General features: G+C 43.8%; 1 protein-coding gene and 1 non-coding gene across 3 annotated transcripts; one reads left to right on the forward strand and one right to left on the reverse strand.

The window, feature by feature from the left end:
- The first annotated feature begins 2,776 nt into the window (after positions 1 to 2,776).
- WDR5 (WD repeat domain 5) lies at positions 2,777 to 22,524 on the forward strand. Of its 2 annotated transcripts, XM_077835699.1 has the most exons (15): positions 2,777 to 2,883; positions 4,275 to 4,432; positions 5,561 to 5,748; positions 7,271 to 7,379; positions 8,852 to 8,925; positions 10,338 to 10,427; positions 10,897 to 10,986; positions 11,952 to 12,035; positions 14,064 to 14,119; positions 14,322 to 14,368; positions 15,964 to 16,039; positions 17,279 to 17,312; positions 17,811 to 17,885; positions 19,063 to 19,150; positions 20,273 to 22,524. In XM_077835699.1, exons 3-15 carry the CDS (start codon positions 5,668 to 5,670, stop codon positions 20,371 to 20,373), a joined length of 1,005 nt encoding a protein of 334 aa, XP_077691825.1. In that variant the 5' UTR covers positions 2,777 to 2,883; positions 4,275 to 4,432; positions 5,561 to 5,667; the 3' UTR covers positions 20,374 to 22,524. The 2 variants fall into 2 exon arrangements, with proteins under 2 accessions (XP_077691825.1, XP_077691826.1); XM_077835700.1 differs by lacking the exon at positions 4,275 to 4,432 and having other exon boundaries at positions 2,787 to 2,883.
- Positions 22,525 to 24,939: 2,415 nt separating this feature from the next.
- LOC144276316 (U6atac minor spliceosomal RNA) lies at positions 24,940 to 25,067 on the reverse strand. Its single transcript, XR_013348221.1, has one exon. It is a non-coding gene; the product is annotated as a U6atac minor spliceosomal RNA (small nuclear RNA).
- Positions 25,068 to 26,255: the final 1,188 nt, after the last annotated feature.

The following is a 26,255-nucleotide window of genomic DNA, read 5'->3' on the forward strand; positions in this document are numbered from 1 at the left end:
GATGATAAGGATTTGAGACTAGGGGAGTCCTTTTAACATCAGCTGTTTACTCATCCTGAAAGTCAATATTGGAAAACACTCCACTGGGGCCCCAAAATGAAACCAGTCCCTTCAGTGCATTCCTGTATGTCACACCTTAATTATTTTTTCAAAATCTGAGGGTTTTTTGTTAACACAGATACATTTACATGTCTTCTGGTTGGTTGAAGCAGTATGTCAGGCAGCACTTGCCACAGTAATGTCTGTCAAAGTGACCGGCCATGAAGACTCCAGCCCCACATTCCTCAGAGGGGGACTCTCGGCGCAGGCGACCGACATTAGCATTCTAATTTCTGATCATATTTGCTCATTTTACAAAGCAAACAATGATTTATTTGTTGCAAGCTCTACAAACTCAGCCTGGCCTCTGAAAATCAAGCTTTTTTTTTTTTTTTTTTTTTTAAATGAATTGTCAGTAATAAAGATTCTCTAGGATGAAATGTGTCCTCAGCAACATCTGGGCAAATCCATAGTCTCTAAATTATGTTCTCAGTGGCACTGGGCATTGCACAAGTGTCACCAAAGGCACAGCTTGGAGACGAGGGTCTTACACAGGCAGGTGTTGCTGATGGCCCGACTATGAGACTGTGGGGTTGCACGTGAGTTACTGAAAACATAATTCATCCTGGAGAATCTGCATTACCTATTTACCTATGCCATTATCTGCATCAGGCAATAATTAGGACCCCACCAAATTCATGGCTGTGAAAAATGTATCACAGACTGTGAAATCTGGCCTCCCTCATGAAATCTGGCTATTGCGCGGGGGGGCGAGGGCTGTGGTATTGCCACCCTTACTTCTGCATTGCCTTCGGTGCTGGGCGGCCAAAGAGCATCCGCTGCTGTCTGGCCGCCCAGCTCTGAAGGCAGCAGCCCAGAAGTAAGGGTGCCTTGGTATGGGGTTGGGGAGGGGTGTCACTTTTTGGGGAGAGCGTTGTCACAGCCTGAAATATTTTCAAAGGGGGTCCCAGCAAAAAAAAGTTTGAAAACCTTTGATTTAGCAGACTCCCTTACCCAGGGTGACTTACAAACCTAACAGTAGTTCAGTACAATACTTATATATGCTGTGTGAACATATCTGCAAAATTTACTATTTATGCCATGACCAACCTTGAAAAATGTGTGATTTCTCTGTGATTTAAGTAGACCACTAGCAATAATGTATAACAGTGATACTCCGACCTCAGTGATTCAGGAGACAAATTGGCAATCATTACCTAAGAGAGCCACAGTAGTGTGAATTTATGTATATTATTCCCACAGCAAAATGACTGACCAAGTATCTTACAATTGGTTAATAACACAGTAAAAACATCCTTACTGGTTAATAATGTAGATTTGGTTAATAATTAAATCATACAGTGTTTTAATATCATGAGCTTCAGGAAACACATTAAAGAGCCACTTGTGGCTCCCGAGCCTAAGTCTTAGTATCATTTGAGAGAACACCGCTTGAGTCTCAGATGCCAGAGTGAGTTTGCAAGACTGGATGCTAAAAAGTCACTTTTTCATTTGCAAATGGAGTACATTTGATGTGGAATCAGTAAGACATAATAACCATGGGACCTGCCCAAATTTTTTAAAAGGGAGTTTTAAAGCAGCGCTGCAGTTTTGGGCCTGGGTTTCCTAATATGAGCCACGTGTGTTGACTGCTTGCAGAACTGGGGCCCACGTACACCGGTCCCTCGCTAGAATGCGGGATTTGGGATCTATGCCAAGTACCGCGTTAAAATGAAATTATATTTTTGTGACAAATTTCAGTACAGGTATAAGTAGTTGAGTATTTGCTGGTTATTGCAAGCTAACGATGGCATCAAAACTCGGAACTGTCGCGAAAAACGAGTCTACAATATACCGTACCCACTGACGGGTGTCAGTGGAAACAGCGTTTTGAAATGGAAGAGATTTTAATGAATTTGGTTAAATGTTTTGTGCGCTTTGTTTTGATTGTCCGCTTTCAGGCGCCACGAACTTCTGTCTTCGCGTATGGAATGCCATAGAGAAACTTCCGTCTTCGCGTATTTCGGCGATGCCACTACGCAAATGCATGGCGATGATGGTAGAACAAAAAACTCGTACATACCTTGGAGAGTTCTGCCCGGGCGAAAATCTTATAATGAACACCAAGGTCACTTAAAACCCAGAAAAATTGTCCTGTACTTAAATTTGGGATCCATGGCTGCGACCGCGTTATATAGACGCGCGTTCTAGCGAGGGTCCGGCGTACATTCAGTGTGGACATGTTAACAGCCAGGACCTTGTGCGTGTGAGCCACCCCCAGGTCAAAACGCGCCGCCCCTCCCCACAGAGGTGGCACGTTACACCCCCTTTGCCCAGCGTAGATGACTGCACAGGGTAGGAGGTGGGGAAGAGTCAGGCCTTGAGGGCTCCTGCGTGGGAAGTTTTAGGCTGGTCTTTGGTCTAGTGCTCAGTGACTTCAATGGGAATCGCACACGTGGGCAGCATGGGGGGCCTCTGGTGCATGGCAGAGCCCAGCTGGGGTCCCGGGAGGAACCCTGGCTGTGCCCCCGTGCGTGGTCTGGGGGCCCCCAACGAGCAGGTTTCCACCCAGCCACACCTAGTCCCCCGCCGCCAACTATTCACCCAGACAAGGCTTCTGGCCCTTTAAGGCGTTGCCACTCGACCCGGCCTGCCCCTGTTTCTGTCCCTTCTGCCTCGCCGTAGCGTCCCCAGGAGAGAGCGGCATTGTGCTGTCCCGTCCCCCCCGCCCTTCGCGCATGCGCCACCGCACATTCCCCCGCCTGGCGGCTACGGAGGTGCCGCCGCTTCCCCCCTCCCCGGCCCTGCTCCCTGCCGAGGAGGAGGCGGCGCCCCGCCCCCCCGGTAAGTGACTGAACGGGGCCGGGGCCCCTCCCCCCCGCCCGCTCCTGGCGGGCACGCGCCAGCCGCCGCCTCGCGGCCCGGGCCCCGCGGTCCCCTCCCCGCCCGGACCCGCGGGGCATGCGCCGGGCTCTGCCTCCTCCCGGGGACTTGCCCGCGGGGGGGGGAGGTATGTGTGCGTGCACCGCCCCCCGCCCTGCATGGACCTGCCCCCTCCCCAGCTTCCACGTGTGTGGGGCATGCCCCAGCCCTGGCCCCTCCCTAGCACCCCGGGGGGGGGCTGCATGGACCTGCCCCCTCCCTAGCTTCCACGTGTGTGGGGCATGCTCCAGCCCTGGCCCCTCCCTAGCACCCCTGGGGGGAGGTGCATGGACCTGCCCCCTCCCTAGCTTCCACGTGTGTGGGGCATGCCCCAGCCCTGGCCCCTCCCTAGCACCCCTGGGGGGGGCTGCATGGACCTGCCCCCTCCCTAGCTTCCACGTGTGTGGGGCATGCCCCAGCCCTGGCCCCTCCCTAGCACCCCTGGGGGGGGCTGCATGGACCTGCCCCCTCCCTAGCTTCCATGTGTGTGGGGCATGCCCCAGCCCTGGCCCCTCCCTAGCACCCCTGGGGGGAGGTGCATGGACCTGCCCCCTCCTGAGGACTCCTAGGGGGTGCTTGGATCTGCCCAGGGTGTATGGATCTGCACCTCTTTAGCTTCCATGTGTGTGGGGGCATGGATCTGCCTCCTCCCTAGCTCGCTTGCAGGGGTTGGGGGAATGCCCCAGTCCCTGCTTCTGGGTTGCATGGGCTTGCTCTGCTTTTTCTAGTTCCTATGCCAGGCCAGCACATGCATCAGAACCAGGCCCAGGGATGCATGGGCCTGTCCCCGCGCACCCTCCATGCTTCTTCCTCCCGCCCCCTCCGCTTCTATGCTAGGCTGGGGCATGCATCAGTCTGTGCCCAGGGTGTATGGATCTGCTGTCCTCTCTAGCTCCCATAATCTGTTTGCATGCACAAACCTTTCCCCTCCTTGGTTCACATGCTTTATAGCCTCTATAGGGGGAATGCATTATTCCTTTCTCCCCTCCCCACCTTCTGTGCACTGGTTCTGGGTTGCTTGTGTGGCCCATGTTACTTGCATCCCTTGATCCTGGCCCTTACCATTCATGACATGGAGAACAGTGGGTGTGTCTCATCCTGGGTGCCCAGGCTTCTGTAGGTGACTGGATGTTGGACTGGCACCAGTACGGAAGTAGAGCTTACACCCTCTCCAGCAGGCTGAAGCTTTAAGCATTAAAGATTTGGGCTGGGAATAAGTCTCTTCATGAGCTGAATCTTAGCCATATTGTCATCGGCCAGTTGCCATTCAGAAAACCTGGACTGAATATTGCTGTTTCTACTGTTTGGTGCAGAAAGCTGCCTCTTGTTCCTGTGCTGAATGATGCATAACGTTGCCCTAAACAGAGCCACGCACTGAAAAGCTGACGTACAGTTTCCAAAGATCTCTTCCAAAATTTCTTACCAGTGGCTCATCTCCACCGAAGAGAACTCTAGTGTAGATAAGACACAGGTAATACCATGCTGCATGGCCCCCCCCCAAGGATGATATGATGCTTAAAACACTACCAGTCACTTCAAATACAGCTCCTACCAGCAGAACAGAACTGGTGGTAGCAACAGTGGGGAAATTACACTAATAATTTTTTCCTAAAGACAAAGTCTTACTGTATGTGTCAGAGGTATTTTCCATTGCCAGGCTGAAATCTACTTGGGCTGCAGTAGAGGTTATTCCCTCTGCAGTGTAAGCCCTGATTGCAGAACATTGGCACAGCAGTTACAGGTTTTGTTTCACAGGGCGAGTCTGTTGAGACTACTACAAGGCTGGCTCTTAATCAGGTGAAACATCTTCCAAGTATACGGCAGAAACGAGTGTGATTTGCTGTTCTGAAATGCAGTTAAGGAGGCAACCCTTGGTTGAAAAGGGTGAATTAAGAGAGCAGAGGAAGCTAATAGGTTTTTGATTTCTGGGTATGCCTGTTGCATTTTTCGCATTATCATAGGTTTTGCATCGTGTCTGTCATTCAGCCTGAAAGACATCCAGGGCTATTGCTTGCATCTGTTCCATGAACTGAAATCTTTGTCTCTTATGCTTTTGAACTATTTAATTTTAATGGCATTTTAGGGAGTGTGCTGAGAAATAAACTGCCCTTGCCAGATCCTCACAGCTGTATTCTTAGGGATTGCTGAATATGGTGCCAGAGGAGCCTTGCAAAATGTGGTAATCAGTCATAACTGGGGTTCTTAAACTTGTATTCTGTAGACCGCATCTTCTCAGCGCATCACATGGACCACCTCCCTTGCCACTGGCTAACAAACCTGTGGTAACTACAGCAATTGTTTACACGGAAAAGAGCTCTCAGGAACAGTAATGTGCTTAGCTGTTTAAATGTTGTTTGGCACCTGAGAAAAAGGACAGCAAGCATAATGTGGCTAGCAAAAGGCTCTATAGTTTAGCTTATAAGAAGGGGAGTTGAGAGGAGCATTACATATGGTACAAAGTCATGGGCATGAAACTTTGTCTTTTCACTGGTTATTTGGGGACATGGATTATGGTTAGGACGTACTGTTGTGTTAATTCTCTTCTAGCTGCTGAAATAATTTACTTGATGGCTAACAGTGGAGTTTTGTTTTCTCATAGGTTTGTGTTATTAGAGCAGTTCTTTTGGTGTGAAAGGCTCCCTTTTGAAGCAGCACATTCATTCATTGCTTCAAGTACCATACATCTGACTTGCTAGCTTGAGAACCATGGCAACAGAAGAGAAGAAACCAGATGCAGAATCTACCAAAACACAATCTACTCCTTCCTCCTCAACCAATCAGACCAAGGTGCGTGTAAATCTCAGAATGATATCTCCACCTGTCAGTGCGCATGGAAGTTACTTGCATCTTTTACTGACAAACTTACAAATAGGACTGGGGTATTTAATAACTTACATGAATTAAAGGAATTGTTTAGGATTTCCCCTAATTTTGTTTAGAGCCAAGAATATGCTAAGTGCTTTGTGGACAAGATAGACGACAAGATTCCTGCCATTACTCTAAAGAGCTTAGTTTTGATGTCGGTGGATAATGTAACTTGTAACATGCATAACTGAGGTCCAATATGGCTTATTGAATTTTGGTAGTTTGCAAAATTCATTAAAGGGAATATATCACAAAATGTGTAAATTTTGTTTTATGGTAACACTTCAGAGTATTCATAAATTTGGCATAGTATATTTTGTAACTAATGTAATCACAGTACTAAAACATTGGTGTGACACTAGTATTAAATCTTTGCTGAGAAATGGGGAGACACTGTCAGAGTTTCTTGAAATAATAAACAGCGTTTCCAGTTAGCCATGAGGGAATTATGAGATCTGTCAGAAGTTTGGTTTCTTTAATTATTTCTACAGCTAAGTATGATTGCCACAATCACTACAATTGGGGTCAGACTGTGGGGGAATGTTGTGGTATCCTACCAAAGCCTTCCCACAATCCCAGAGTAGACGAATATTTCTGCTAAAAAGATCACCAGTGAAATAGCCAGTGCTGGAATGTAAAGGTGACTTGCAAAAGGTTAAAAAAAAAAGTGGCCTTGTATCCTTTTCTGTTTTGTGATATTTTAAAAAACCCTAAAAGAGTCTTATCAAGAAAATATTTTATTGCGTTCTGCATGAGCAGTTCAGGCCATGGGACAGCTCTAGGGTGACTGGAGAACTGGTGAATTTGTTATCTCAATAGAGAGAGGAACAGATTGAAAAATTTGAAGTCACTTGCAATACTTGTGGACATTTGGGAGAAAAAGGATGTCTTTGTTAAAGACCATGATCCCAATAAGGGTGTGAGAATGTGCAGCACCCCTCTGAAACTCCTTTCCCAAAAAGTCTTTCAGGAAAACCGGGGAAGGTTGGATTTGACATTGCTGATAGTTAAGGTGAAAACAAGTTGTGATTATGGGGGAGCTTTTCAGGTCTTCATTTTAAATTGTAAGCAAAAAGGCATAACCCCGATTTTTAAAAATCCTTTGCAGGTAACTCCATTGAGATCATTGGCTCAGTTCACACTTCTCAGAGTTCTTGGGCCAGCTTCATTCCTGGTAAAGCAGACTTGGCTGGAGTTACACCAAGGATGAATTTAACCCATTGTTTGAGCATGTTCCTATGTTGGCTCAGGAAGACATTACTGGCTCAGGTTTCCTTCGTAAACATAAGGGCTAGGAACTTAAATTTTTTAAAAATAAAGGATCAAATCTGGATTGCCATCCAAGTGCAGAGCACTGCATAGTGACTCAGTTTGATACCCCAGTTACAACTGAAACACTGAATTAAAGCTCTGGTCATCTTACTCATGTGATTCTTTCTTACAGCCGGCACCTGTAAAACCAAACTACGCTCTAAAGTTCACATTAGCAGGACACACTAAGGCGGTTTCGTCAGTAAAGTTTAGTCCCAATGGAGAGTGGCTGGCCAGTTCCTGTAAGTATTAGTCTTCGTTAATTCCTTCCTGTTATCTGAAATGTGCACATGTGAACCTCCTGTTGGGAGACAGGTAGATGGCTAATCTTAATGCAAAAGGTGGGGGAATATAACCACATGGCTTGTTTTTTATGTTTTTTTATGATCAAAAGGTGGGGGAGTATAACCACATGGCTTGTTTTTTAAAGGGACGCTCAAAGCTGGTTGTTCCAAAGTTTTTGACCCACTTTAATGTTTGCTTTTATGTCCTGTTGTCCAATATGCTGAATCTTCCTCTGCCTGGCTTGAAGGGCTTGAGATGCTCAACTTATGCTACTGAGCCACTTTACAAAAAACAGTGCAGAGTTACACACTGATTGTGGATACATGTGAAATTAATCCTCGTGCAGAGAGGGGCCCCATGCAGCCCTTTGCACCACTTAAACTTTGGCTTAAGTCTTTAAATTGGGGCTTGCCTGGCATGAGCAACCAGTGTGCATTCTCTGCATTGAGGTGAGATTTACCCAGAGGGCTCCCAGCTCTTCCTCCGCTCCATTGGCATTGTAATATAAAAGCATCTTGGAGAGTCTGCCTGTTCCTTTCTTGTAAGTAGCCAAGTGAAATGTACAAGACTGACAAACTTGGGAAGGGAGGAACTTGACAAGTTTTTTGCCTAGAACTCAAAGCTCACCTTGATATCCGTTTAACCTTTTCTTTGGTGATCATTGCAACTGCCTGACAACTTCCTTTTGAATCAAGTACCACATACTTGGGCACTGGTTATTCAAAGGGGATTGGAGAGGAAAGCATTAATTTAGAGGAACACGACTGAAAGTGATGGAGATGGCCACTGAAATCACCATGGCCTCTAGAAATGGGCAGTGATTCTGGTCTTTTACTTTATTGTGACTGCCTTTACGTGTGCAGTTTTCTCCATAGAAATTAACTTCTCACTCTTCATAGTACCTTCTAGAAGTTCATTTATCTTCCTTCCCTGGACAGTTCTCTAACTTTTAACATCTGGCAAATATCAACCTCTTTCTCTCGTACAGAGCACAAGCTAACATGATAATGGGTAGCAGGTTTGTTTCTCACGAGCAGTAATGTCGGCCCAATTTATGGATCCGTTTTGCTTTCTCTGAGGCAGAAGTGTTTCAGTGGCTTGTGTGGCATGGAAACTTTTTTCTCATTGACATTTTTAGTTTTAAAAATGAGAAACCAAAGGTCGCTGCTTGTCAGATAAATTACGGTGGATCCAATTTTGGAACTGAATTATTTGAGACCCTTCACTTTCAAGGCAGCATGTGTAATCTCAGCTCCTGCAGTGAAACTTTGTCATTTAATGTTTACACCCTACCTTATGCACTGAAGTCTGTGCTTGAGGGTAAAAACAGTAACGTGTTTGCAGAAAAGTAGCCAATGCGCTTCTCGCTCCTTAAGGGAGCTATTTTTAGTACTGCTTGTTTACTAATTGGGAATCTTTTCTCTTTTAGCGGCTGACAAACTAATTAAAATTTGGGGAGCGTATGATGGCAAGTTTGAAAAAACAATATCTGGTCACAAACTGGTAAGTACTGAACTCTAAAGAATATTTTGCAGTCTAAATATCTGTCCTTTCAGATTGCAATTGCAATTCAGTATTGCATCTGGGGCTTGCATAATGGGTTAACTTGCTAGCTTTCACCTCCAGAAGCCTTTGTATATTGGTTTAATTCATATGAAAGCAAATTGTTTGGTCTAATCTGGAGGTGGGGTTTATTTGTCCCTATGGCAAACGCCCTCCCAACATAAGAATGGCTATAGTGGGTCAGACCAAAGGTCCATCCAGCCCAGCATCCTGTCCACCGACAGTGGCCAATGCCAGGTGCCCCAGAGGGAGTGAACCTAACAGGTAATGATCTAGTGATCTCTCTCCTGCCATCCATCTCCACCCTCTGACAAACAGAGGCTAGGGACACCATTCCTTACCCATCCTGGCTAATAGCCATGAATTTATGAATTTAACCTCCATGAATTTATCCAATTCTCTTTTTAAACCCTGTTATAGTCCTAGCCCTGTATGATGATGGTGGTGGTGGTGGTGGTGGCCCGTGCCTGGAATAGCAGGGATGTTTCAGGTCAGGATTGAGAGAGATGGGCGGAAACCTGTGGATTGTTGATAAAGCATCTACATTCACAATGCTTAGCTAGTGTGAAAGTCTTTCCCTTCGTGAGCACTAACACTACCTATTTGAACAGCTGGGCTTCCACCTAGGAAAACTACATAGTGTAATGATTTGCTTTAAATTTTGATCAGAATGGTGCTTTTTTAAAAAAATTTTTTTAAAAGGGAACCTGACATTTCTCATGGCTTTACCCATTGAAATTCAGGAAATAAGATCTAATGTTTGGAAATGAAGAATACGTTCCAAAGTATTGAAGTCCAGTTTTCAAAAGTGACTTAGACGATGGCTGTGTCCCGTTCACTTCTACTGAGACTCAGGCTCCTAAATCTCACTAAGAGTCAATAGGACCTAGCTGCCTAAATCACTTTTGAAAATGTGACATACGCTCCTAAGTCACTTGGCTGCTTTTGAAAATCTTACTCTGGGTCATTTCAGGCAGACAGTAGGGATAAGCCCCCCGTCAGGGAGGGGGAAGGAAATGAATCTAACCTAGCTATGTATAAGTTATTATTTATAAACTTCAAAAAGAGGACTAGGTCCCAGAGTAACTAGAACTTCTGGATGAACAAACCACTATGCTCTTGCAATGTGAGGCTCAGCAAAGCTAAAAGCTTCCTGGAGTCATTGGCTGTCCTGTGTTAAGAGGAAGAGGTGTTGAAGTTGCTGTGATCCATTTCTATCCTGACTTTGCAAAGTTAAGGTAACCCTGCTTTTCTCTCTTTCTGGCTTCAGATATGAAACTGTCTATGCTTTGCCTGTTCTGGAGTGAATGAGCAAGCAAAGCTCAGTGTTAAATTGCTTTCCTTTGTTTCAGGGTATCTCTGATGTAGCATGGTCATCAGATTCCAACCTTCTTGTCTCTGCCTCCGATGACAAAACTCTCAAAATTTGGGATGTGAGCTCGGTAAGGGCGGGGCTTGAGTTTTCTCTTCTCCCCAGTCCTCTCTCGGGGTATCTTAAAATGAAGAAGACTAACTTGACATGGAACATTTGTTATTAACTTTTCACCAGTGATGCAGCTTGCTTGCCTTCTGTATTAGCAATTAAAATAAGCTAGTTCATTTCACTTTTGTTTCTAATCAGTTTAACCGCCAGGTTCTCATGCACTATGAAAATGGGACAGGGTTGGGGTTGGAAACACGTTGTTTCTGTTTTGCTTAATGGTTCCTGTCCCATAAAAACTTGAAGGATTTTTTTTTTTTTTAAATAGAAGCCTAGATTTGGGGTAGAAATTTAACCTGACGTTGTCCCTTTATCACAGTATGACTAGTCTTGAATTCAGGTCACCATGGGAACTTTGAAGGTGTGGGAAGTTACTGGTAAATCTACTGTGTGTATATTTGACTCTAACAATATTTTAAATCTGATTTCAGGGCAAGTGTTTGAAGACACTGAAGGGGCACAGTAACTATGTCTTCTGCTGCAACTTCAACCCCCAGTCCAACCTCATTGTTTCAGGCTCAGTAAGTGAACACACTCTCAATGGAGTACAAGTCCCATACACCCTGCAGAGGTCTAGACCATCTGAATTCTACCATGCATAACATGTAATTAAATGAAGTCTTAAAGGGGAGAGTTGGTAGCATCACTACTATGTTGGCTCCTGAGCCAAGGTCAAAGCCCTCAGTCCAGCTTTAGAAGTTTGGGGCTTCACCCATAGCACCCTAAGCGCTGGCTATAGGTCTAGCTCCAGATGTTCTTTCTGGCTTCACTAGCAGTCAGCATATCTACATTCACTTCATTGCAAAGCCTTCCTTAAGTACTGAGTGGTGCTCCGGCATGAATAGCTTGGGAAATAGAAGCTCCTTGTATCTTCATAGTTCAGATTCTGTGATTGCTCTGGAAGATACCCTTATCTCTTTGAAGGATTATTTGACTATTTCATGCAAACCATGGCATCACTGAAATGTAGCTTCATGACCATTTCAACAGCTTGCTCTGCAGCTCGGAAGCCTTATGCACGTGGCTTGTGAAGGGACTGGGAATAGGACTCTCGGGTTCTCCTCTCACGTTTCTTCCAGCTCGCTGTGTCACCTTGAGCAAGTCATTAAACCTGAATTACCTTTTCTGTAAGCTAGGGATAAATACTAGCTTCCTTGCATGAATATTTGAGCTTAAAATTCACAGAGCTCCTTGCAATTGGCATCAAAGGTCCATGAAGTGCAAAGCATGAAGGTTAAGATTGAACTCCTTTGAAGATCCCCATGCTAAGTGAACAGTGCTCAGTGACTAGCAGTGAAGAGGAATTCCATTAAAATCTTGGGTGCTCCCAAGCAGAAATAAGTCTGGATGCTTGAGGAATGTAGTCATGCATATTTCTCTCCCCTCCCTGATCAAACCTGTTAATCCATTCATGCGGGCTGGGCGGTACGGCTGGGGAGTGAGTGCATTTGAAAATCACTGTGTGAATTTGTCCTCTGATTTTCAGTTTGATGAAAGTGTGCGGATATGGGATGTGAAAACAGGGAAGTGCCTCAAGACACTGCCTGCGCATTCTGACCCAGTTTCAGCTGTAAGTGCCTTCAGATACATTAACATGCTGACATGTTTGCCTGCATCTAGCAGGGCTTTTTCCCCTTTTGCAAAGAAGGGAGCAGTGTCTCACTGTTACTCTCTATCTGCCCCTTGGTGAGGGACACAGTGTAATAAATGCCATGTGATGACTTGTAAGGGTATTAATGAACATGGAGATGCCAGTGACCCATACTTACCACTTGAATCCCAGAATGGATTCTGCCTCTGGGCATTATGACAGGCAGCATCTGCTATAAAAGCTCAGGTTGTGGGGCTACTCCAGTCTGCTCAATGAAAATCTGAATTTGCTGTACCTCTGGGTTTCTCCATAACTTTCTCATTATTCTAAACCACTTCAGGAGGTAGAATGAGAGAACTTCAAAATAAACTGCATTTAAAATCTCATCCATTTAGTGGATGAACATGAATAAAACGTAAAAAAAAAAAAAAAAAAAGAATCCATTCACAGTAAGGAAAACAGAAGGTGTGCAGCTCTTAACAGAGATGAAATGTTATAAAATGAAAGCAGAGGTGAGAGAATTCTAAGCTTCAGACATTTTGAGCTGTGGCTGCTCTGAACACATGGATCTGATATTAAAATGGAGTATAGTCCACAATGCTTACCAGAAATGTGTGTGATCTTACAAACTCCCTCCTCACAACCCTCATGGGTGTGTTTAAATATTTGCTATTTAAAATTCACTTTACTGGGGTTTTGCGGGAAGCTCATGGGTGACTGAAGAAAATAAATAAACCCGACTGAGGCGTGCATATAACTAATGCACTCTTCTAGTGTGGTCTTGCTACTGTTAGCAAAGTTCTTCACGGCACTGGAGCAGTGAATCAGTTCAGGTCTTAATGTTTTAAGAGGCCTCTTAAAACAGTCTATTACAGTAACTCCTCACTTAACGTTGTAGTTATGTTCCTGAAAAATGCAACTTTAAGTGAAATGATGTAAAACGAATCCAATTTTCCCATAAAATTTAATATAAATGCGGGGGGTTAGGTTCCAAGGAAATTTTTTTGGGGCAGACGAAAGGCATTTATATACTGTACTGTACTGTGGTTGGGAAGTGCCCCTGGCTTACCCCACACAGACACAGCCCGCTGCAGGCAAGAACACTAGGAAGCACCTTTGCAGCAGCACTGGCAGCTTACCCAGAGAAGAACAGACGCCGACTTCACGGAGGGATGCTCCAGGCCTGCCTCTTCCCGTCCCTGCTCCACTCCAGGCCCACCTCTTCCCACTCCCACTCCACCTCCTCTCTGGAGCACTCCGCATCCCCGCTCCTTCCCCGCCCCCAAGAAAACCCTAAGCCCGCCCGCTTAGGGCTTTCTGAGAGGGAGGGGGAGGAGTGGAGACACAGCGCTTCCCCACTCCTCCCCCTCCCTCTCAGAAAGTTCTAAGTGCCGCCAAACAGCTGTGGGGGAAGTGCTGGGAGGGAGGGGGAGGCGGCGGAGAAGAGGAACGTGTACAATGCACCCTTGTAAAGTTGCTGCTCTTCCACAAAAATCTTACATGCAGTGGACAGAGCAAGCAGCCATACGATGTTATAAGGGAGCAGTGCACAACTTTAAACGAGCATGTTCCCTCAATGAGCAGCGACATAACTTAAGCTGGAGGACGTTAAGTGAGGAGTTACTGTAATTGTTATGAAAGCTTACCAGCTAGTCTCAATCTATTTGCCCATCCATTACCCTGCTAACTGAATTAACTGCAGCTGTCTGTATTCAAGCTGGGAAAAAAAACCCAGGTGGATGCAAATGAGGCATTAGAATTTTGCAATGCTGACTGACAGTAACATTCCCAGAGTGCTTTTTTTATCCTGATATGTCTGAACTTTCTGTGCCCATCATCACGTTGTTGTTGAATTCTTGCCATACCCTCTGCATGAATCGCAGCGTACTCGTTGTGTGACAATGGGGCCCCAACGTACTACTTGGGAGACAAATAATTTTCAAATGTGTCTGCTTGCTCTTCAGAAACATGAATACTGCTATTTTCCCCCCATATGTAAAACCACAGGTGCATTTTAATCGTGATGGTTCCCTGATAGTGTCAAGTAGCTATGACGGTCTCTGGTAAGTGGTTATTTCTTCAGTAACGTTTATTATGTGCCATAGTCTTCTAGGCTCCTTACATAAAAATAACTTAAAAAACATAGATTCTTTTAGTTTTACACTTCTTATATCATGACTTTGAGGTTAAAATGTAAACTTACAAGTTGATGATATAATACATTCCGTAGCTACAATAGTGACTCATGTCTCTTTTTTGTTATAGTCGAATCTGGGATACAGCATCAGGCCAGTGCTTAAAAACATTGATTGGTAAGCAGGCAAATGTGTGTATGTTGTTCTTGATTCTCTCTGCTGTATTATCGTTTAGCATATGAAATACCCAGCATGACTTTGACTGCTGTTAGGTGGTTTTCTTATTGGCTTTGATTTCTCTTTTCCTTCTCCTTACACTGTCCTCTTTATACACAACCATCCTTGCAGTTGATTTTAGGGGAAATAGCCTCTCACATGCGTAGGAAACCTTCTTAGGCTTGGAATATAGCCTAGTGTGTGCTGACAATAAACCTAAGTACCTTACTACAGGGTTTTCCACTAGTCATTGTTGTATAATGTTCGGCTGTGCAATGGCTTGGAACTGCTGTGGCAAAAGTAAGTCTTATTTCACTTTCAGAAATGATAGCTACATACTCGAGTGCAATAGCACATGGCAGTGGGAGAAGACTAAATGTGTTTACAATTTAGGGTTGTGGGTATTTGAGAACTGATGCCCTTCTTAAGACAATGGGCAGCCTGTTGAACAGTGCATGTCATGCCTTTGATTACCAGACTCTAGTGTTAACATGAAGTGACAGGCAAAACTGCACCTTCTCGTGTTCACAGTGGAGGTACTTTAGCAGTAGGGTGTGTCTCAGTGAAATGGTTTAATGACTAAGACCCTAATCGTGGGATGATCTTCAAATAGTTGTGGACAAGACATAGAAAATTGCAGAAATGTAATAATGGACCTTTATTCATTGTGGTAATTTGGAAAAGCCAGAGTAGACTTAAGAATAGCCATACTGGGTCAGACCAAGGGTCCATCTAGCCCAGTATCCTGTCTTCTGACAGTGGCCAGTACCAGGTGATTCAGAAGGAATGAACAGAACAGGGAATCATCGAGTGATCCGTCCCCTGTCGCCCATTCCCTGCTTCTGGCAAAAGACCTATTTATTTAAGAAAAAAAATGACTGGAATGATATAAACATTCAAGCATTATGTTATGCCAGTTATTTTTTTTGATAACCAGACATTTTGCTGCAACAGTATTACAGTCCTTTTTTTAAAAAAGTGACTGATACGATCTAAAAATTCAGTGACTAAAATTCCGAAGACTAAAAGTCTTAACACAAACGCTGTAGAAATTGAATCCAATCATTTTAGCTTTTAAGATTTTACAGGCATCAAATGTTAGTGCGGTACTATTTGCATACTCAAAACACATGCAAAATTGTGGACTGTGCAAAATAAGCTAATTAAAACGAAAACTGTGGTGGAAGCCCAATATTGCATGTTCTGCAATATCACAAATGAAGTAGGGCCTTACTTATAACTTTTACAGCCACGTTCTGGACTATAGGGAGGGTTGATGCAGGAGTGGGAAGGTTGGGTAATGGATGATTATGTAATAATAAAATGCTAGTAAACCAAATATTCTTCCTCTTGAACTATTTCACATTACCACTTTCCTGTATCTCCCATCAGTTTGTTTGAAGTATAAAATGGTAGCTGAACAAAAACGTAACTAAACTAATTTTGAAGTTGCCCTTTCTAATCTGCGGTAGGTCTGTTTTGTCACAAGAAATTCTTTGTCCATGAGAGAAATATTTCACCATATTCTGCATAACACCCTTGTGTTTCCAACACAGATGATGATAACCCTCCTGTGTCTTTTGTGAAATTCTCTCCAAATGGCAAATACATACTCGCAGCAACTCTGGACAAGTAGGTATTGAAAAACACATTTAAAGTGCATTCATCACCTTCAATAGCATAAAAAAGGTTGCTTTTGTAATATTCTTACGATGGGTAAACTCATACCTACCGTCACACTTCTATAATCGAGTCTTCTGGGAATTATATGGTCAGAACGTCAGCAAAGTTTATGCTATTGGCAGTCTTAGCACTGAGGTTGCCATACCCCCGTGCACTCTTAGCTTTGTGTCTTTTCAGAGCCTTCATCATGAAGTAGTTCCTTGATCGAATGGTTCTCTTGTTGGAACACCATGAAAGGCTGTGAGTCTCCCTCTCTCTCTCAAAGGCAGCAGTGCTCAAATAGCTGTGCATACAAAGCAGAAAAGCTATGCAGGGGGATTGGTTCTATTGAGAGTTCTCCAACTGGAATATTTCCAGTGCTACTGCTACCAAGAACCAGCCACTCTCCCTTCTCCACCCTTGTATTAATTGCTGCTGCTGTAATGAGACGTTCCCATCCCTAAGTCCCAGGGTGATGAGCTAGTTATCTATGAATGTTGTCTTATAAAAGACATTACAGGATTGTTCCTTCTCTTTTCATACGGTGAATGCAAGGAAACCTTAAATTAAGGCTATTTTGCAAGCCAGAGCAGGGGAGTCAACATTGTTGCCTCGTACTTCAATATGGGTGGGGTTTTTGTGTTTTCTTTTGTGTGTGTGAAAGACACACATCTGTCTGAAACCAGTGGCTAATTTCATTTAGGTTACCAAATAGAATTTGAACATTATCTCTTTCTTGCCTACTACTGACTGATTTAAAAGCTGTCATCCCATTATGCAATCCCTGTAACTACCTAGATGCAGGACAGTGTGTGGTTCTGGCTTGGTTTTGCTTGGTCCAAAATCTGTATCTTGCAGTATGTGTTAGCTCAAAATGTGGGGGACGAAAGGAACTGAATGACAATTCTCAACTCTATTGGTCACATACCTCATCATTGCATCTCTTCATGTATGAAGAAAAAAGGACTTGACAAAATGCATTCTTAAAGACTTGCTCCGTATTTTTTTCACAGAGGAGAATACAAATGGCATATAAATAAAATCTAATTCTTGTTGGGTTAGCTGAAACTCTGCATTCCCAAGCTGGACTAGAATGAGTAATGTAGACTCTGGGAAGCTCTAGTATGGAAAAACTTTTATGTACCAAGAAATCATGACTGGTGAAATAACAAAAAGCCTAAAGTCCTTGTTCTCCTTTTTGTTCTCTAGCACACTGAAACTTTGGGACTATAGCAAAGGAAAGGTACAGTCACAATCTCTTACTATAAAGTCCTAGCTAGGTTTGTAGCCTGCTTTGGATGGTTTCACATAAGGTTAAACTTGTTCTGTCATCTGTACAATATAATTACTATAAATAATATTTGTTACAGCCCTTGTTCTAGAGTAGTGGACTAAATGGGATAATTTAAAAAGTTCCTTTACATTTTTGTGATGCCCAGAGACACTGAATTCTGTGTTTCTTGAACTGGTAAATTGTTCTTGCCTTGTTCTTTCAGTGGGTGGAAGTGACAAATTGGGGTCATTTGCCACCCCCCTTGCCCCCCCCACCCCCACCCAGCGAAGTGATTGTTTAGCATTCTAGGGCAGAGATGCCCTCTGCATCCTTTGGACAAGTTGACGGAGTGGGAAATGTGCACAGATATATTTAGTCTGCCCTGCAAAGGGAGTTTGTCCTTGACTGCTAGATATCTCATTGCCAGCTGCGCTTATGGTTTTTTGCCTTTTGGCTCTTCACTTCCAGTGCCTGAAGACGTACACAGGTCACAAGAATGAGAAATACTGCATCTTTGCAAATTTCTCCGTCACTGGTGGAAAGGTTGGTGATTACTGAGCTGCTTTTAGTGATGTGGGTGCATTTGAGGATTTATTTTTCATCAAAATTAAGGAGATGATGCAAATCTCTCTGGGCCTATAAATAGCTGACTTGCCCTTAGTGCAAAACTGTTTTCACCCTGGGGGGAGCCCAGTATAACAAGTGCTACAGTTAATGTTGCAAACTTCCAAGCAATGAGGAGGGATTCTAATAGAAGCAATGGTCCCAAGGTTTCAATCTCCTGGAAACGTTACTTGCTGGGGGCTTGGTCGAAAGGGACCATTTTGGGGAAAGTTTTAGGAAACTCCATTCAGCTGTGTGGGTGCTCCAGGGTACCTGTTTGCCACAGGTGGCAGTGTAGACTCAGTGCCTCGAACTGTGCCAGGTGTCATCTACCCCAGTAACACAGGGAAAACCTCAGTGATGAGCAGCCATATTATTAGTTCCTACTCCAGCACTTGCCTGTTACAGATTGTGAGTTGCCTTGGTTGAGATGCAGGCTCTAGGACCACAGCATCCCTGTGCAGGAGGTGGAACTTTCTTGAGGGGCCGCTCTGAGATTCCCTCAAGGACTAAGATCCATCTTTAACCCTCACCCCCTTCTGCTTTGAGGGCTAAGGCCACTTCTTCAACTAGCCTTGCTGGCCTTTGGCATGGCCTAGTGGAAGGAGCATTGGGCCAGGATTCAAGAGACCTGGGTTCTGTTTCTCTCTCTGCCACTGGCCTGCTGAGTGATCTTGGGCAAGTTACATCCTCCTCCCTCTCCTCCTGGCTCTGTGCCTCAATGTCCCCGTCTGTAAAATGGGAATAATGATATCTACCTCTGTGAAGTGCTTTGAGAACCACTTATGAAAAGCACTGCAGAAGAGCTAGATATTATGATTAAGACAGAACAACGTGGACATATGAAAACAAACCCCAAGGCCTACCGAAACAAAACACTCTACTGGACACACCACAGTTTTCCTCGCCGGGGTGTGTGAGTGAATGAGAGAAGGGAGAATGAACCACACATGACTGATGATAGCCACGTTGCTTAATGCACAACTGGAAGGCACTCAAGTGCTATGGTGATGAGGGTGGTATATGAACCTATATAGAGGAAATAGCAATTAAAGCTGGGTGGCAGGAAAGACTAGAATGGCACTTCAATAACTATTTCCCTCTGCATCTTTTCCAGTGGATTGTGTCTGGTTCAGAGGACAACCTGGTTTATATTTGGAACCTCCAAACAAAAGAGATTGTACAGAAATTACAGGGACACACAGGTGTGAATCTGCTTTTGGTACACTGATCTTGATTAAGCATTCCTTAACTGAATAAATAACGAGCACATAGCGTTTAAGGTTAATTTGTTGCTGTGAATTGGAAAATGTCTGTTTAGTGTTTTTGTTCAGAATTTGATAGATGAGATTAGTATAAAAATCTGTCTGAATGGGGCATGATTAGGACCCATGGTGTGTTTTCCCTGACACTTGATGGTCATTTTTACCGGAATTATTGTCCTATCAGAGACATTTCTTTCCTTGAATTATATGGAAAGAAATTGGCCAAGATTTTCACAAGTGTCGTGTGATGTTAGGCACCCCGACTCATTAGTCACTTTGGGGAAAACCTTGGCCATTGGCTCCTCCCAAAGCTGCACTTGTCCAAGGATGTGTTCTGGGTGAGCTTGAGGCATCTTTAGAGACACTGACCCCATCTGCAAAGAGCTTTGAATACTTAGCCCCTGCCCCTACAAATGCTTAAGCACATGCTCAGTTTTACTCACCTGAGTAGTCAGGGGCATGACCCCTGTGAATAGAATTATGCACGTGCTTAAGTGTTTGCATGATCAGTGTCTTAGGGCCAAATCGTGCAGATTTATGCACCTGCTTAACCCTGTGCACCGAGTGTGCCCATCGAATGGGACTGTTTGCAATCGGTAAAGTGAAGCATGAGTGCGTAAGTCTTTGGAGGATCAGGGCTTTCAGTCGTGAGTTTGGGGCACTTGTGGCTTAATCAACTATCTGCCCTTTGCTTTGGTGGGCTTTTATCTGTCCTAACTTGCATACGTAGGGTTTCTTGGTGTAATGTGGTCAGAACATTGGGTCTGGTTCTGGTTCTTTCCTATATTACTGCTGTGAAATAGTTCCCTAAGTTCTGCCCGTTGTAATATTGTATAAACTTTCACCTACTTTCCAGCTATTAAACTCACAATTGGGGTAGGCCCACTAACATTTGTATTCATAAATCATCATACTCAATTGTCAGTATCTGCTGTAGCGGGAGAACCTGGCCATGTCTTACGATGGGGCAGCTGTGCACATTTGAGCTGAAAATACCTGCTCTGAACCAAAGCAGCTTGGACTGGTACAAATGATGATATCTGTGTCTCTCCTTTTATTTAGATGTTGTGATCTCAACAGCTTGTCACCCGACAGAAAACATCATTGCATCAGCGGCACTAGAAAACGACAAAACAATTAAACTGTGGAAGAGTGACTGTTAAACACTTTCAGTATCACTTTAGAGACTGCCAGGAAAATTGTGGGTTTGTGTTTTTTTTAAATCCCCCCTCCCCACCCCCCATGAGAATTATAATGAGATAAAACCCAGGTTGGCAGGAAACCTGAAGAATATTTGAGAAAGCGGTTTCTGTTAGTCTTGACCCAAAGAGAATGTCTTAGCTTGTTGTTAGAGCCGGGCAGTGTGGTGGAAAAAAGCAAGCAGTCTCTCCTTTTCGTGCCTGATCCCTTGGCAGACAAACGGATCCTTCTAACATCGTATTAGGAGTATCAGCCTTGAATTGGAAGCCCCAGAGATACTGTACTTTGTGGTGAAGGTGGCACTGCTCCTTGGCTGTCTTGTTGCTGCTTAAGGAGCTGTCGGTTTGTTTTGTACCAGTAAGTTAAGTCATAATACTAGAAATACTTGGGGTTTTTTTTTTTAAAATGTCTAATTTTTATTTTTTTTATTGCAGACCGGTAGGTTCTAGTCTATCAGAAGTGTCTCTTTATTATTTTGAATAGGAGTGCTGCATCTTTAAGGATGCCTCATTTTAAACACTCAGCTCCAACTTTGTGACCAAATAAAACCATCCAGTTCCAGAGTTCCCTTTCCTGCCCCAGCTCCAGACTCCTGTGGTGAAATATCTGCTCTTACTTCTGTGTAGTTGCTGACCCCTCATTACGTGTGTTTAATAGATGCTGTCATAGAACAAAGTTGCAGCGTTTTTTTCTTTTCCCTGTTAACCATTAAAGCGATTCCTGCTTGTAGTTGTTCTCAGCATATTTTACCTTTTTTTTTCTCTCTACTGGAAAAAAAAGTGAGTTCACAAAATATTGTAAAGTTACTTCAGTGTAGGAACCCCCTCCCCCCCCAACAATTTTGTATCTTGGAAATCCATCGTATCAACCTGTGTTGCTAATAGCATGACTCTGTAACTATTTCAGCGTCACTATGTCTTTTCCCCTTTTTTGTCACACTTGTGTGGTATTGACACATCCAAACCAGAACCATATGCCATAATAAAAAGGTGGGATTTTACATGTACGCTGGTGGTGAGAGTGCACTAATGTGAAGTGTCCGCGTCCCTTCCGCTCACAAGGCTTCCTCCAAAACCAACTTTTTTTTTTTTTTTTGCAGCCCACTTCTGCTGTAGAAGTTTAGCCCCTCTTATAAAATACTGGGGTCAGTGATCTGGTAAGAGTCCATTTTGAGGAGGGAAGAGATGATGAGCATAACTCCAGTCCAGATGCACTTTAAAGAAGCCAGCAGACAGTTATGTGGAAGGAGTCCTCAGCTTGAGGCAACACGTGTAAACTATCACAGTGGACTGGACTCTTACCTAGGTGAAAAGAATTCTGGCCAGTCTGCTGTCCTATCTATAGGGGGAGCAAAAGTCTCAAATGCTAAATAATTGTTGGGTTAAAGGATTACTGCATCTTCCAACCGGCGTTGGCTTTTGAGAACTAGCTGGAGGTTAGTCTTAACCATTTGCAACAAAAAAGCCTAGTAGCCAAAAACAGGCAAACAACTGCCATAAAACAAGACTCATCTGAAACCAAACCTTAGTGGGTCAGAAAATGTGAGTTTTTTTTTTTTCTTTTGCCTAGGGTGTTCCATCTGACTTTGCACTATCTGCTCTTGTGGAGGCAAAAGTGCCCAATTCTGGCAGCCCCATTTTTGCATCGATTCTTAAACTTTCAAATAAGTTGTGCAAACTCCTTGTGTTTTCCATGAGAAGGGATTTTTCAGTTAGTAGTGAAAGGCAGAGAGTTTTAACCATATTGATGATTGCCTCTGCCAAGCAATAGTGCAAGAGGGTACAGGGCACTTAAAGAAATAGAATGAAGCAACTTATCTCTAAGTGTGGATGATCTGAAGGGGAGAGAGCTGTGGAAACTGATGCTTAACACCTTAAGTGTATTAACTTCCCAGTACAAAGTGTGCACCTGCAAAAGTTGCTTTAGAATTCAGCTACACATGAGCTGGCTTTCTGGTAAATAAAGTGAATCCCATGTGTAAGCATGACACTCTTAGAAAACAGCTGCAGAACAATCTCTTGACTGATGAGGTTTATAAGAGAGTCTGCTAATAATGGAATTTTCTGAATAATCAGGGCCTCTACCCCTAAAATAAATCTGTCAATTTTTTTTTATGTAGTCCTTTTTTATTTAATAAGTGGGAATAGTTTTTTAACAGGCTTTCTCAATAGTCAGGTGCTTCAGTGAAGAACCTAACACACCGCGGACCAGTGGAAACAACCTGATGCAGAGTGGGCCCGAATCTGAAACACTTGGTGGTGTTGGCATGTGGCTTACTAGCTTCTCCACTCCTTGTTCAGATTGAAGCTACATATTTTAATTTGTACCATCTAGTATGAGGAGACATTTAAGGTCAATATTTTTTCCTGCATAAATATAGGGGTCAAGTTGGGCTGTACCAAACTGGCTGCCAAACCATCCTTACTACTTTTGTGTTTGTTTTCTCACTGCAGCCAACGAGGGAGCACTAGGTCCCTAGTTAGATTTCCGCCCACTTTTGAATTGCCATTTGTATCAGTAACACCATGTAACAAGAATCCTCATGTGAGATTCTGTTCCTGTAAGGTGCCAAATGTGATTTCTTAAGGTTCTTGAAATAAAACTCCTGGGTTTTGTGCTATGGACAGTAACATCCACGCCTGGCTAAAAGGCTTGTCATGTTCCTTTTGCATTCTATCTGCTAAACCTACACCATTAAACGCTATTTCCAAATGTTGAGTCAATGTCTTTTAACTCACTACCGTAAATACCTATTAGTTTCAAGACAACTGATTCAGCCAGGGTGTATGGCTTGCTGGCCGATTGTTTGCATGTGAGGGGATTCACATGCAACAAGCAGTTTCTCCAGCAAGGGCTTCTGTTTATTCAGTGGGATTCTGCCCAGTGCTGCCAGCCTAGAGTGGCTAAACTAAGTAATAAAAGGGATAACGTCCTCCTCCCTGGATAGTAGTCTGAGACAGAGTTGAGCTGTCCACTTTTACAGGTTCTAGCTAGGTAGGTGTTAGTCAGTTACCAGCAAATAATCCAGTTAAAGAGGATTCTGAATCCATGCAACATGGGAGAATTAATATCCTGGCATGTCTTCCTAAACTACAAAAAGCGAATTACAGAGGGATCATTCAGCTGGCGTCAAGGGCAAGGAAGTCCTACATTGTTTAGAGCCCGTTTGTATTAGTGTAGCCCCAATCATGGACCAAGAGCCTTTTGTGCTGGGCACTGTACAAACAGAACAAAAACAATGGTCTAAGTATAAGACAAGATAGGTACAGAAAGATGGGGGTACACAAAGAAACAATGAGACAATACGTATAGGGCTTGGGGCTGAACAAGCAGTATCCAGGATCTCAACCAAGTCGTGATGTGAGACAAGCCTCTGCTGAAAATTTTCTCCCTCCACACCCATTGTGTAGCATTCAGTTGACCTGGCTACTGCCCTCCTCAGTGCACAGAGCATTTCAGAAGTGCTGTGTGTCTGTTTTCAACATCTGGCCTCGTTGGACTAGAAATGGCTGTAGTGACATGTCAGATCCAAATCAGCATTATGACATGATGGTGCATCACACTGTAATAAATGCTGCGTTGTGCTGATCCTGAAAACTGGCTTGAAAATTCGTGGATGCCCCACAGGTTTTGTGGGGCACAGAGTTGTGGTCTTGGAAAGACAAGGCTGTATGTGTGTCATCACCGCCATGATTGCTGAGACCAAAACAAAAATGCTTTGTTCCTTAGTTTTTCATCAAAACTCCTGGGTTTTGGCATCCTAGCCAGCCTGATTTAGAATGAGCTAGACTCCTCCATGAGTGATCTAATCTCTGTTAAATTATTGTGTAGTCTACTGGAGTTTTCCAGTGGGGTTTAGGTCTTTTAAAAATATTTAAGCTTTTCAGCCACTTTTGTTCATGTTTGCCATAGCACCTGATGGGCACTACCATACTATAAATAACAAGAGACAAAATAGTCTAATACATAGCAAATGCTGATTGCATATTATGAGCAATGTGAAATACCCTCCATTGTGTACCAGGACTTCTCCATCGATCTATAAAATGATTTTTGCAATGATTTTTTCCCCCCCTTTTTTTTTTAAACCCATCACACACATCCAGCCACTGTACTATAGTCTGACTATATAGTTAAGGTGTTTGGGCATCACCTGGATGAAGGGGTGGGTGGGTTATATCGCACTGTAAAAAGAGAGTAATTTCTTCGATGCAAAATCTCAGTTTTCCCTGTTAAAATGGGATTTTTAACTAGCTATTATTAACATTTATTTCTGTTTTCAAACCCTGGACATGATAATGCATAAAACCCACACTTGACAGAACTGAAAATCAGCTGGGGGAAATGGCCTTGCCGTGCTAATATGCTCTGCAGTTCTACTTGGGGTATTTTTATGATACTTTGGTTTTAGCATAATCCCATATTGCCACTTAAAGGAAAGCATCATTTGTGAAATGCAGCAATAAAGTCAAGCAGCCTTGCCCACTGCAACGGTTATTGTGCTCGACGGGCCTATGACAGAGCAAAAAAAAAAAACTTGGTTAGATGCCACGAAGTAAGTGGCAATGCCTTAACCATATGCGTGTTGTAAAGGTCACTAGGACCTCTTCCATCCTTATCAAGGGGAGTGCTAACCTTCTCTCCTTTCATACAACACAAGTATGGGGTGCAGGCCCTAGCCTTTTAAATCACTAGAACTTTAAAACTTTCTCAGTTAGGGTGACTACAGAAATCCCATGTAAAAGATATTAAATAGCATGAAGCGTCAAATAATAACATTTCAACTGATTCATAAAAGTAATACGTATTGAATTAACCTGCGCTTGTCCCTTGGTACTCTGATTCAGAAGCCAAATAATTCAATAAAGCGCATAACGCTGGGCTGTTGCCCGGCTGTCATGCTCTAATATATTCATCCCTTTTAGCCAATCAGAATGAAGGAGTCAGCAGATTCGGATACAAGGGGGTGCTGAATTTTAGCTCCTAAAAATACGATAGGATCCTGCTTTCGGCTGTGACGATCCTAACTGTTGGACTGGCCTGAAAAAGCCCCTCATACGCTAACAACCCATAACATACTAGCAGAATCAGCGATCTCCAAACAGCAGATACATTTACTGGCCATTTTGAAGGTGGCAGCTGCCGCTCACAGCGCCTATCCGCCTCACCCACGATGGCGGCCGCAGCGGGGCGGGGCAGAGCCTGTATTATAGGTTCGAATCCCAACTGGGACAGAAACTTCATCGTTCTCCAACCCCCCCCCCCCCATTTTTTTTTTTATAAAAGCCCCACACCAGCACAGGAGCTCGGTGGAAGCTTTGCTCTTTCACCAACAGAAGCTGGTCCAATACAAGAGATTACCGCCCCCACTTTGTCGCTTTAAAACTTTTTAGCACGTTTACACTTTTTTCTATTTAATTATTATTTTTTTCAATGATAGGGGGTTTTTTGTTTTGCTTTTTTAGAAGAAAACTGATTTTTAAAAACCCCTAATTTTTACTGTAGTTGTTTTTCTTTTCTTTTTCTTTTTTTTTTTTTCATTTCAGGGCTTTAGGCAAGGCTGGCAATTTAGCATTCTTGGGACCCCAAAGGGGCAGCCACTGGGGGCACAATGGGGCTTCAAGGACTCCCAAGGGGCAGAGCGTGGGGGTATAGAGGACTGCACAGGTTCCCTGATCCCCGCCGCTAACACGGATGTCAGTGGAGCTGTTCATACTTTGCTCCAGCATGAGGGTGATCCAATCAGGCCCATGGGGTGTCTTAACCCCTGTTCTGTGTGTCACATCTCTCTGGTCCTGAGACATTGAACCGGGGAGTGGGGGAGAGATTGGGCTGGTCTGTATAT

The sequence above is a fragment of the Eretmochelys imbricata genome, chromosome 16 (genome assembly GCF_965152235.1).
Source record: "Eretmochelys imbricata isolate rEreImb1 chromosome 16, rEreImb1.hap1, whole genome shotgun sequence".
Classification (NCBI taxonomy): domain Eukaryota; kingdom Metazoa; phylum Chordata; order Testudines; family Cheloniidae; genus Eretmochelys; species Eretmochelys imbricata.

Excerpts from the sequence above, each read along its gene's own strand:
- WDR5 (XM_077835699.1), top strand. The coding sequence starts at position 5,668 with ATGGCAACAGAAGAGAAGAAACCAGATGCAGAATCTACCAAAACACAA. Across the intron at positions 16,040-17,278 it reads CTCGCAGCAACTCTGGACAA|CACACTGAAACTTTGGGACT; the intron begins GTAGGTATTGAA and ends TTTGTTCTCTAG. Across the intron at positions 19,151-20,272 it reads GAAATTACAGGGACACACAG|ATGTTGTGATCTCAACAGCT; the intron begins GTGTGAATCTGC and ends CCTTTTATTTAG.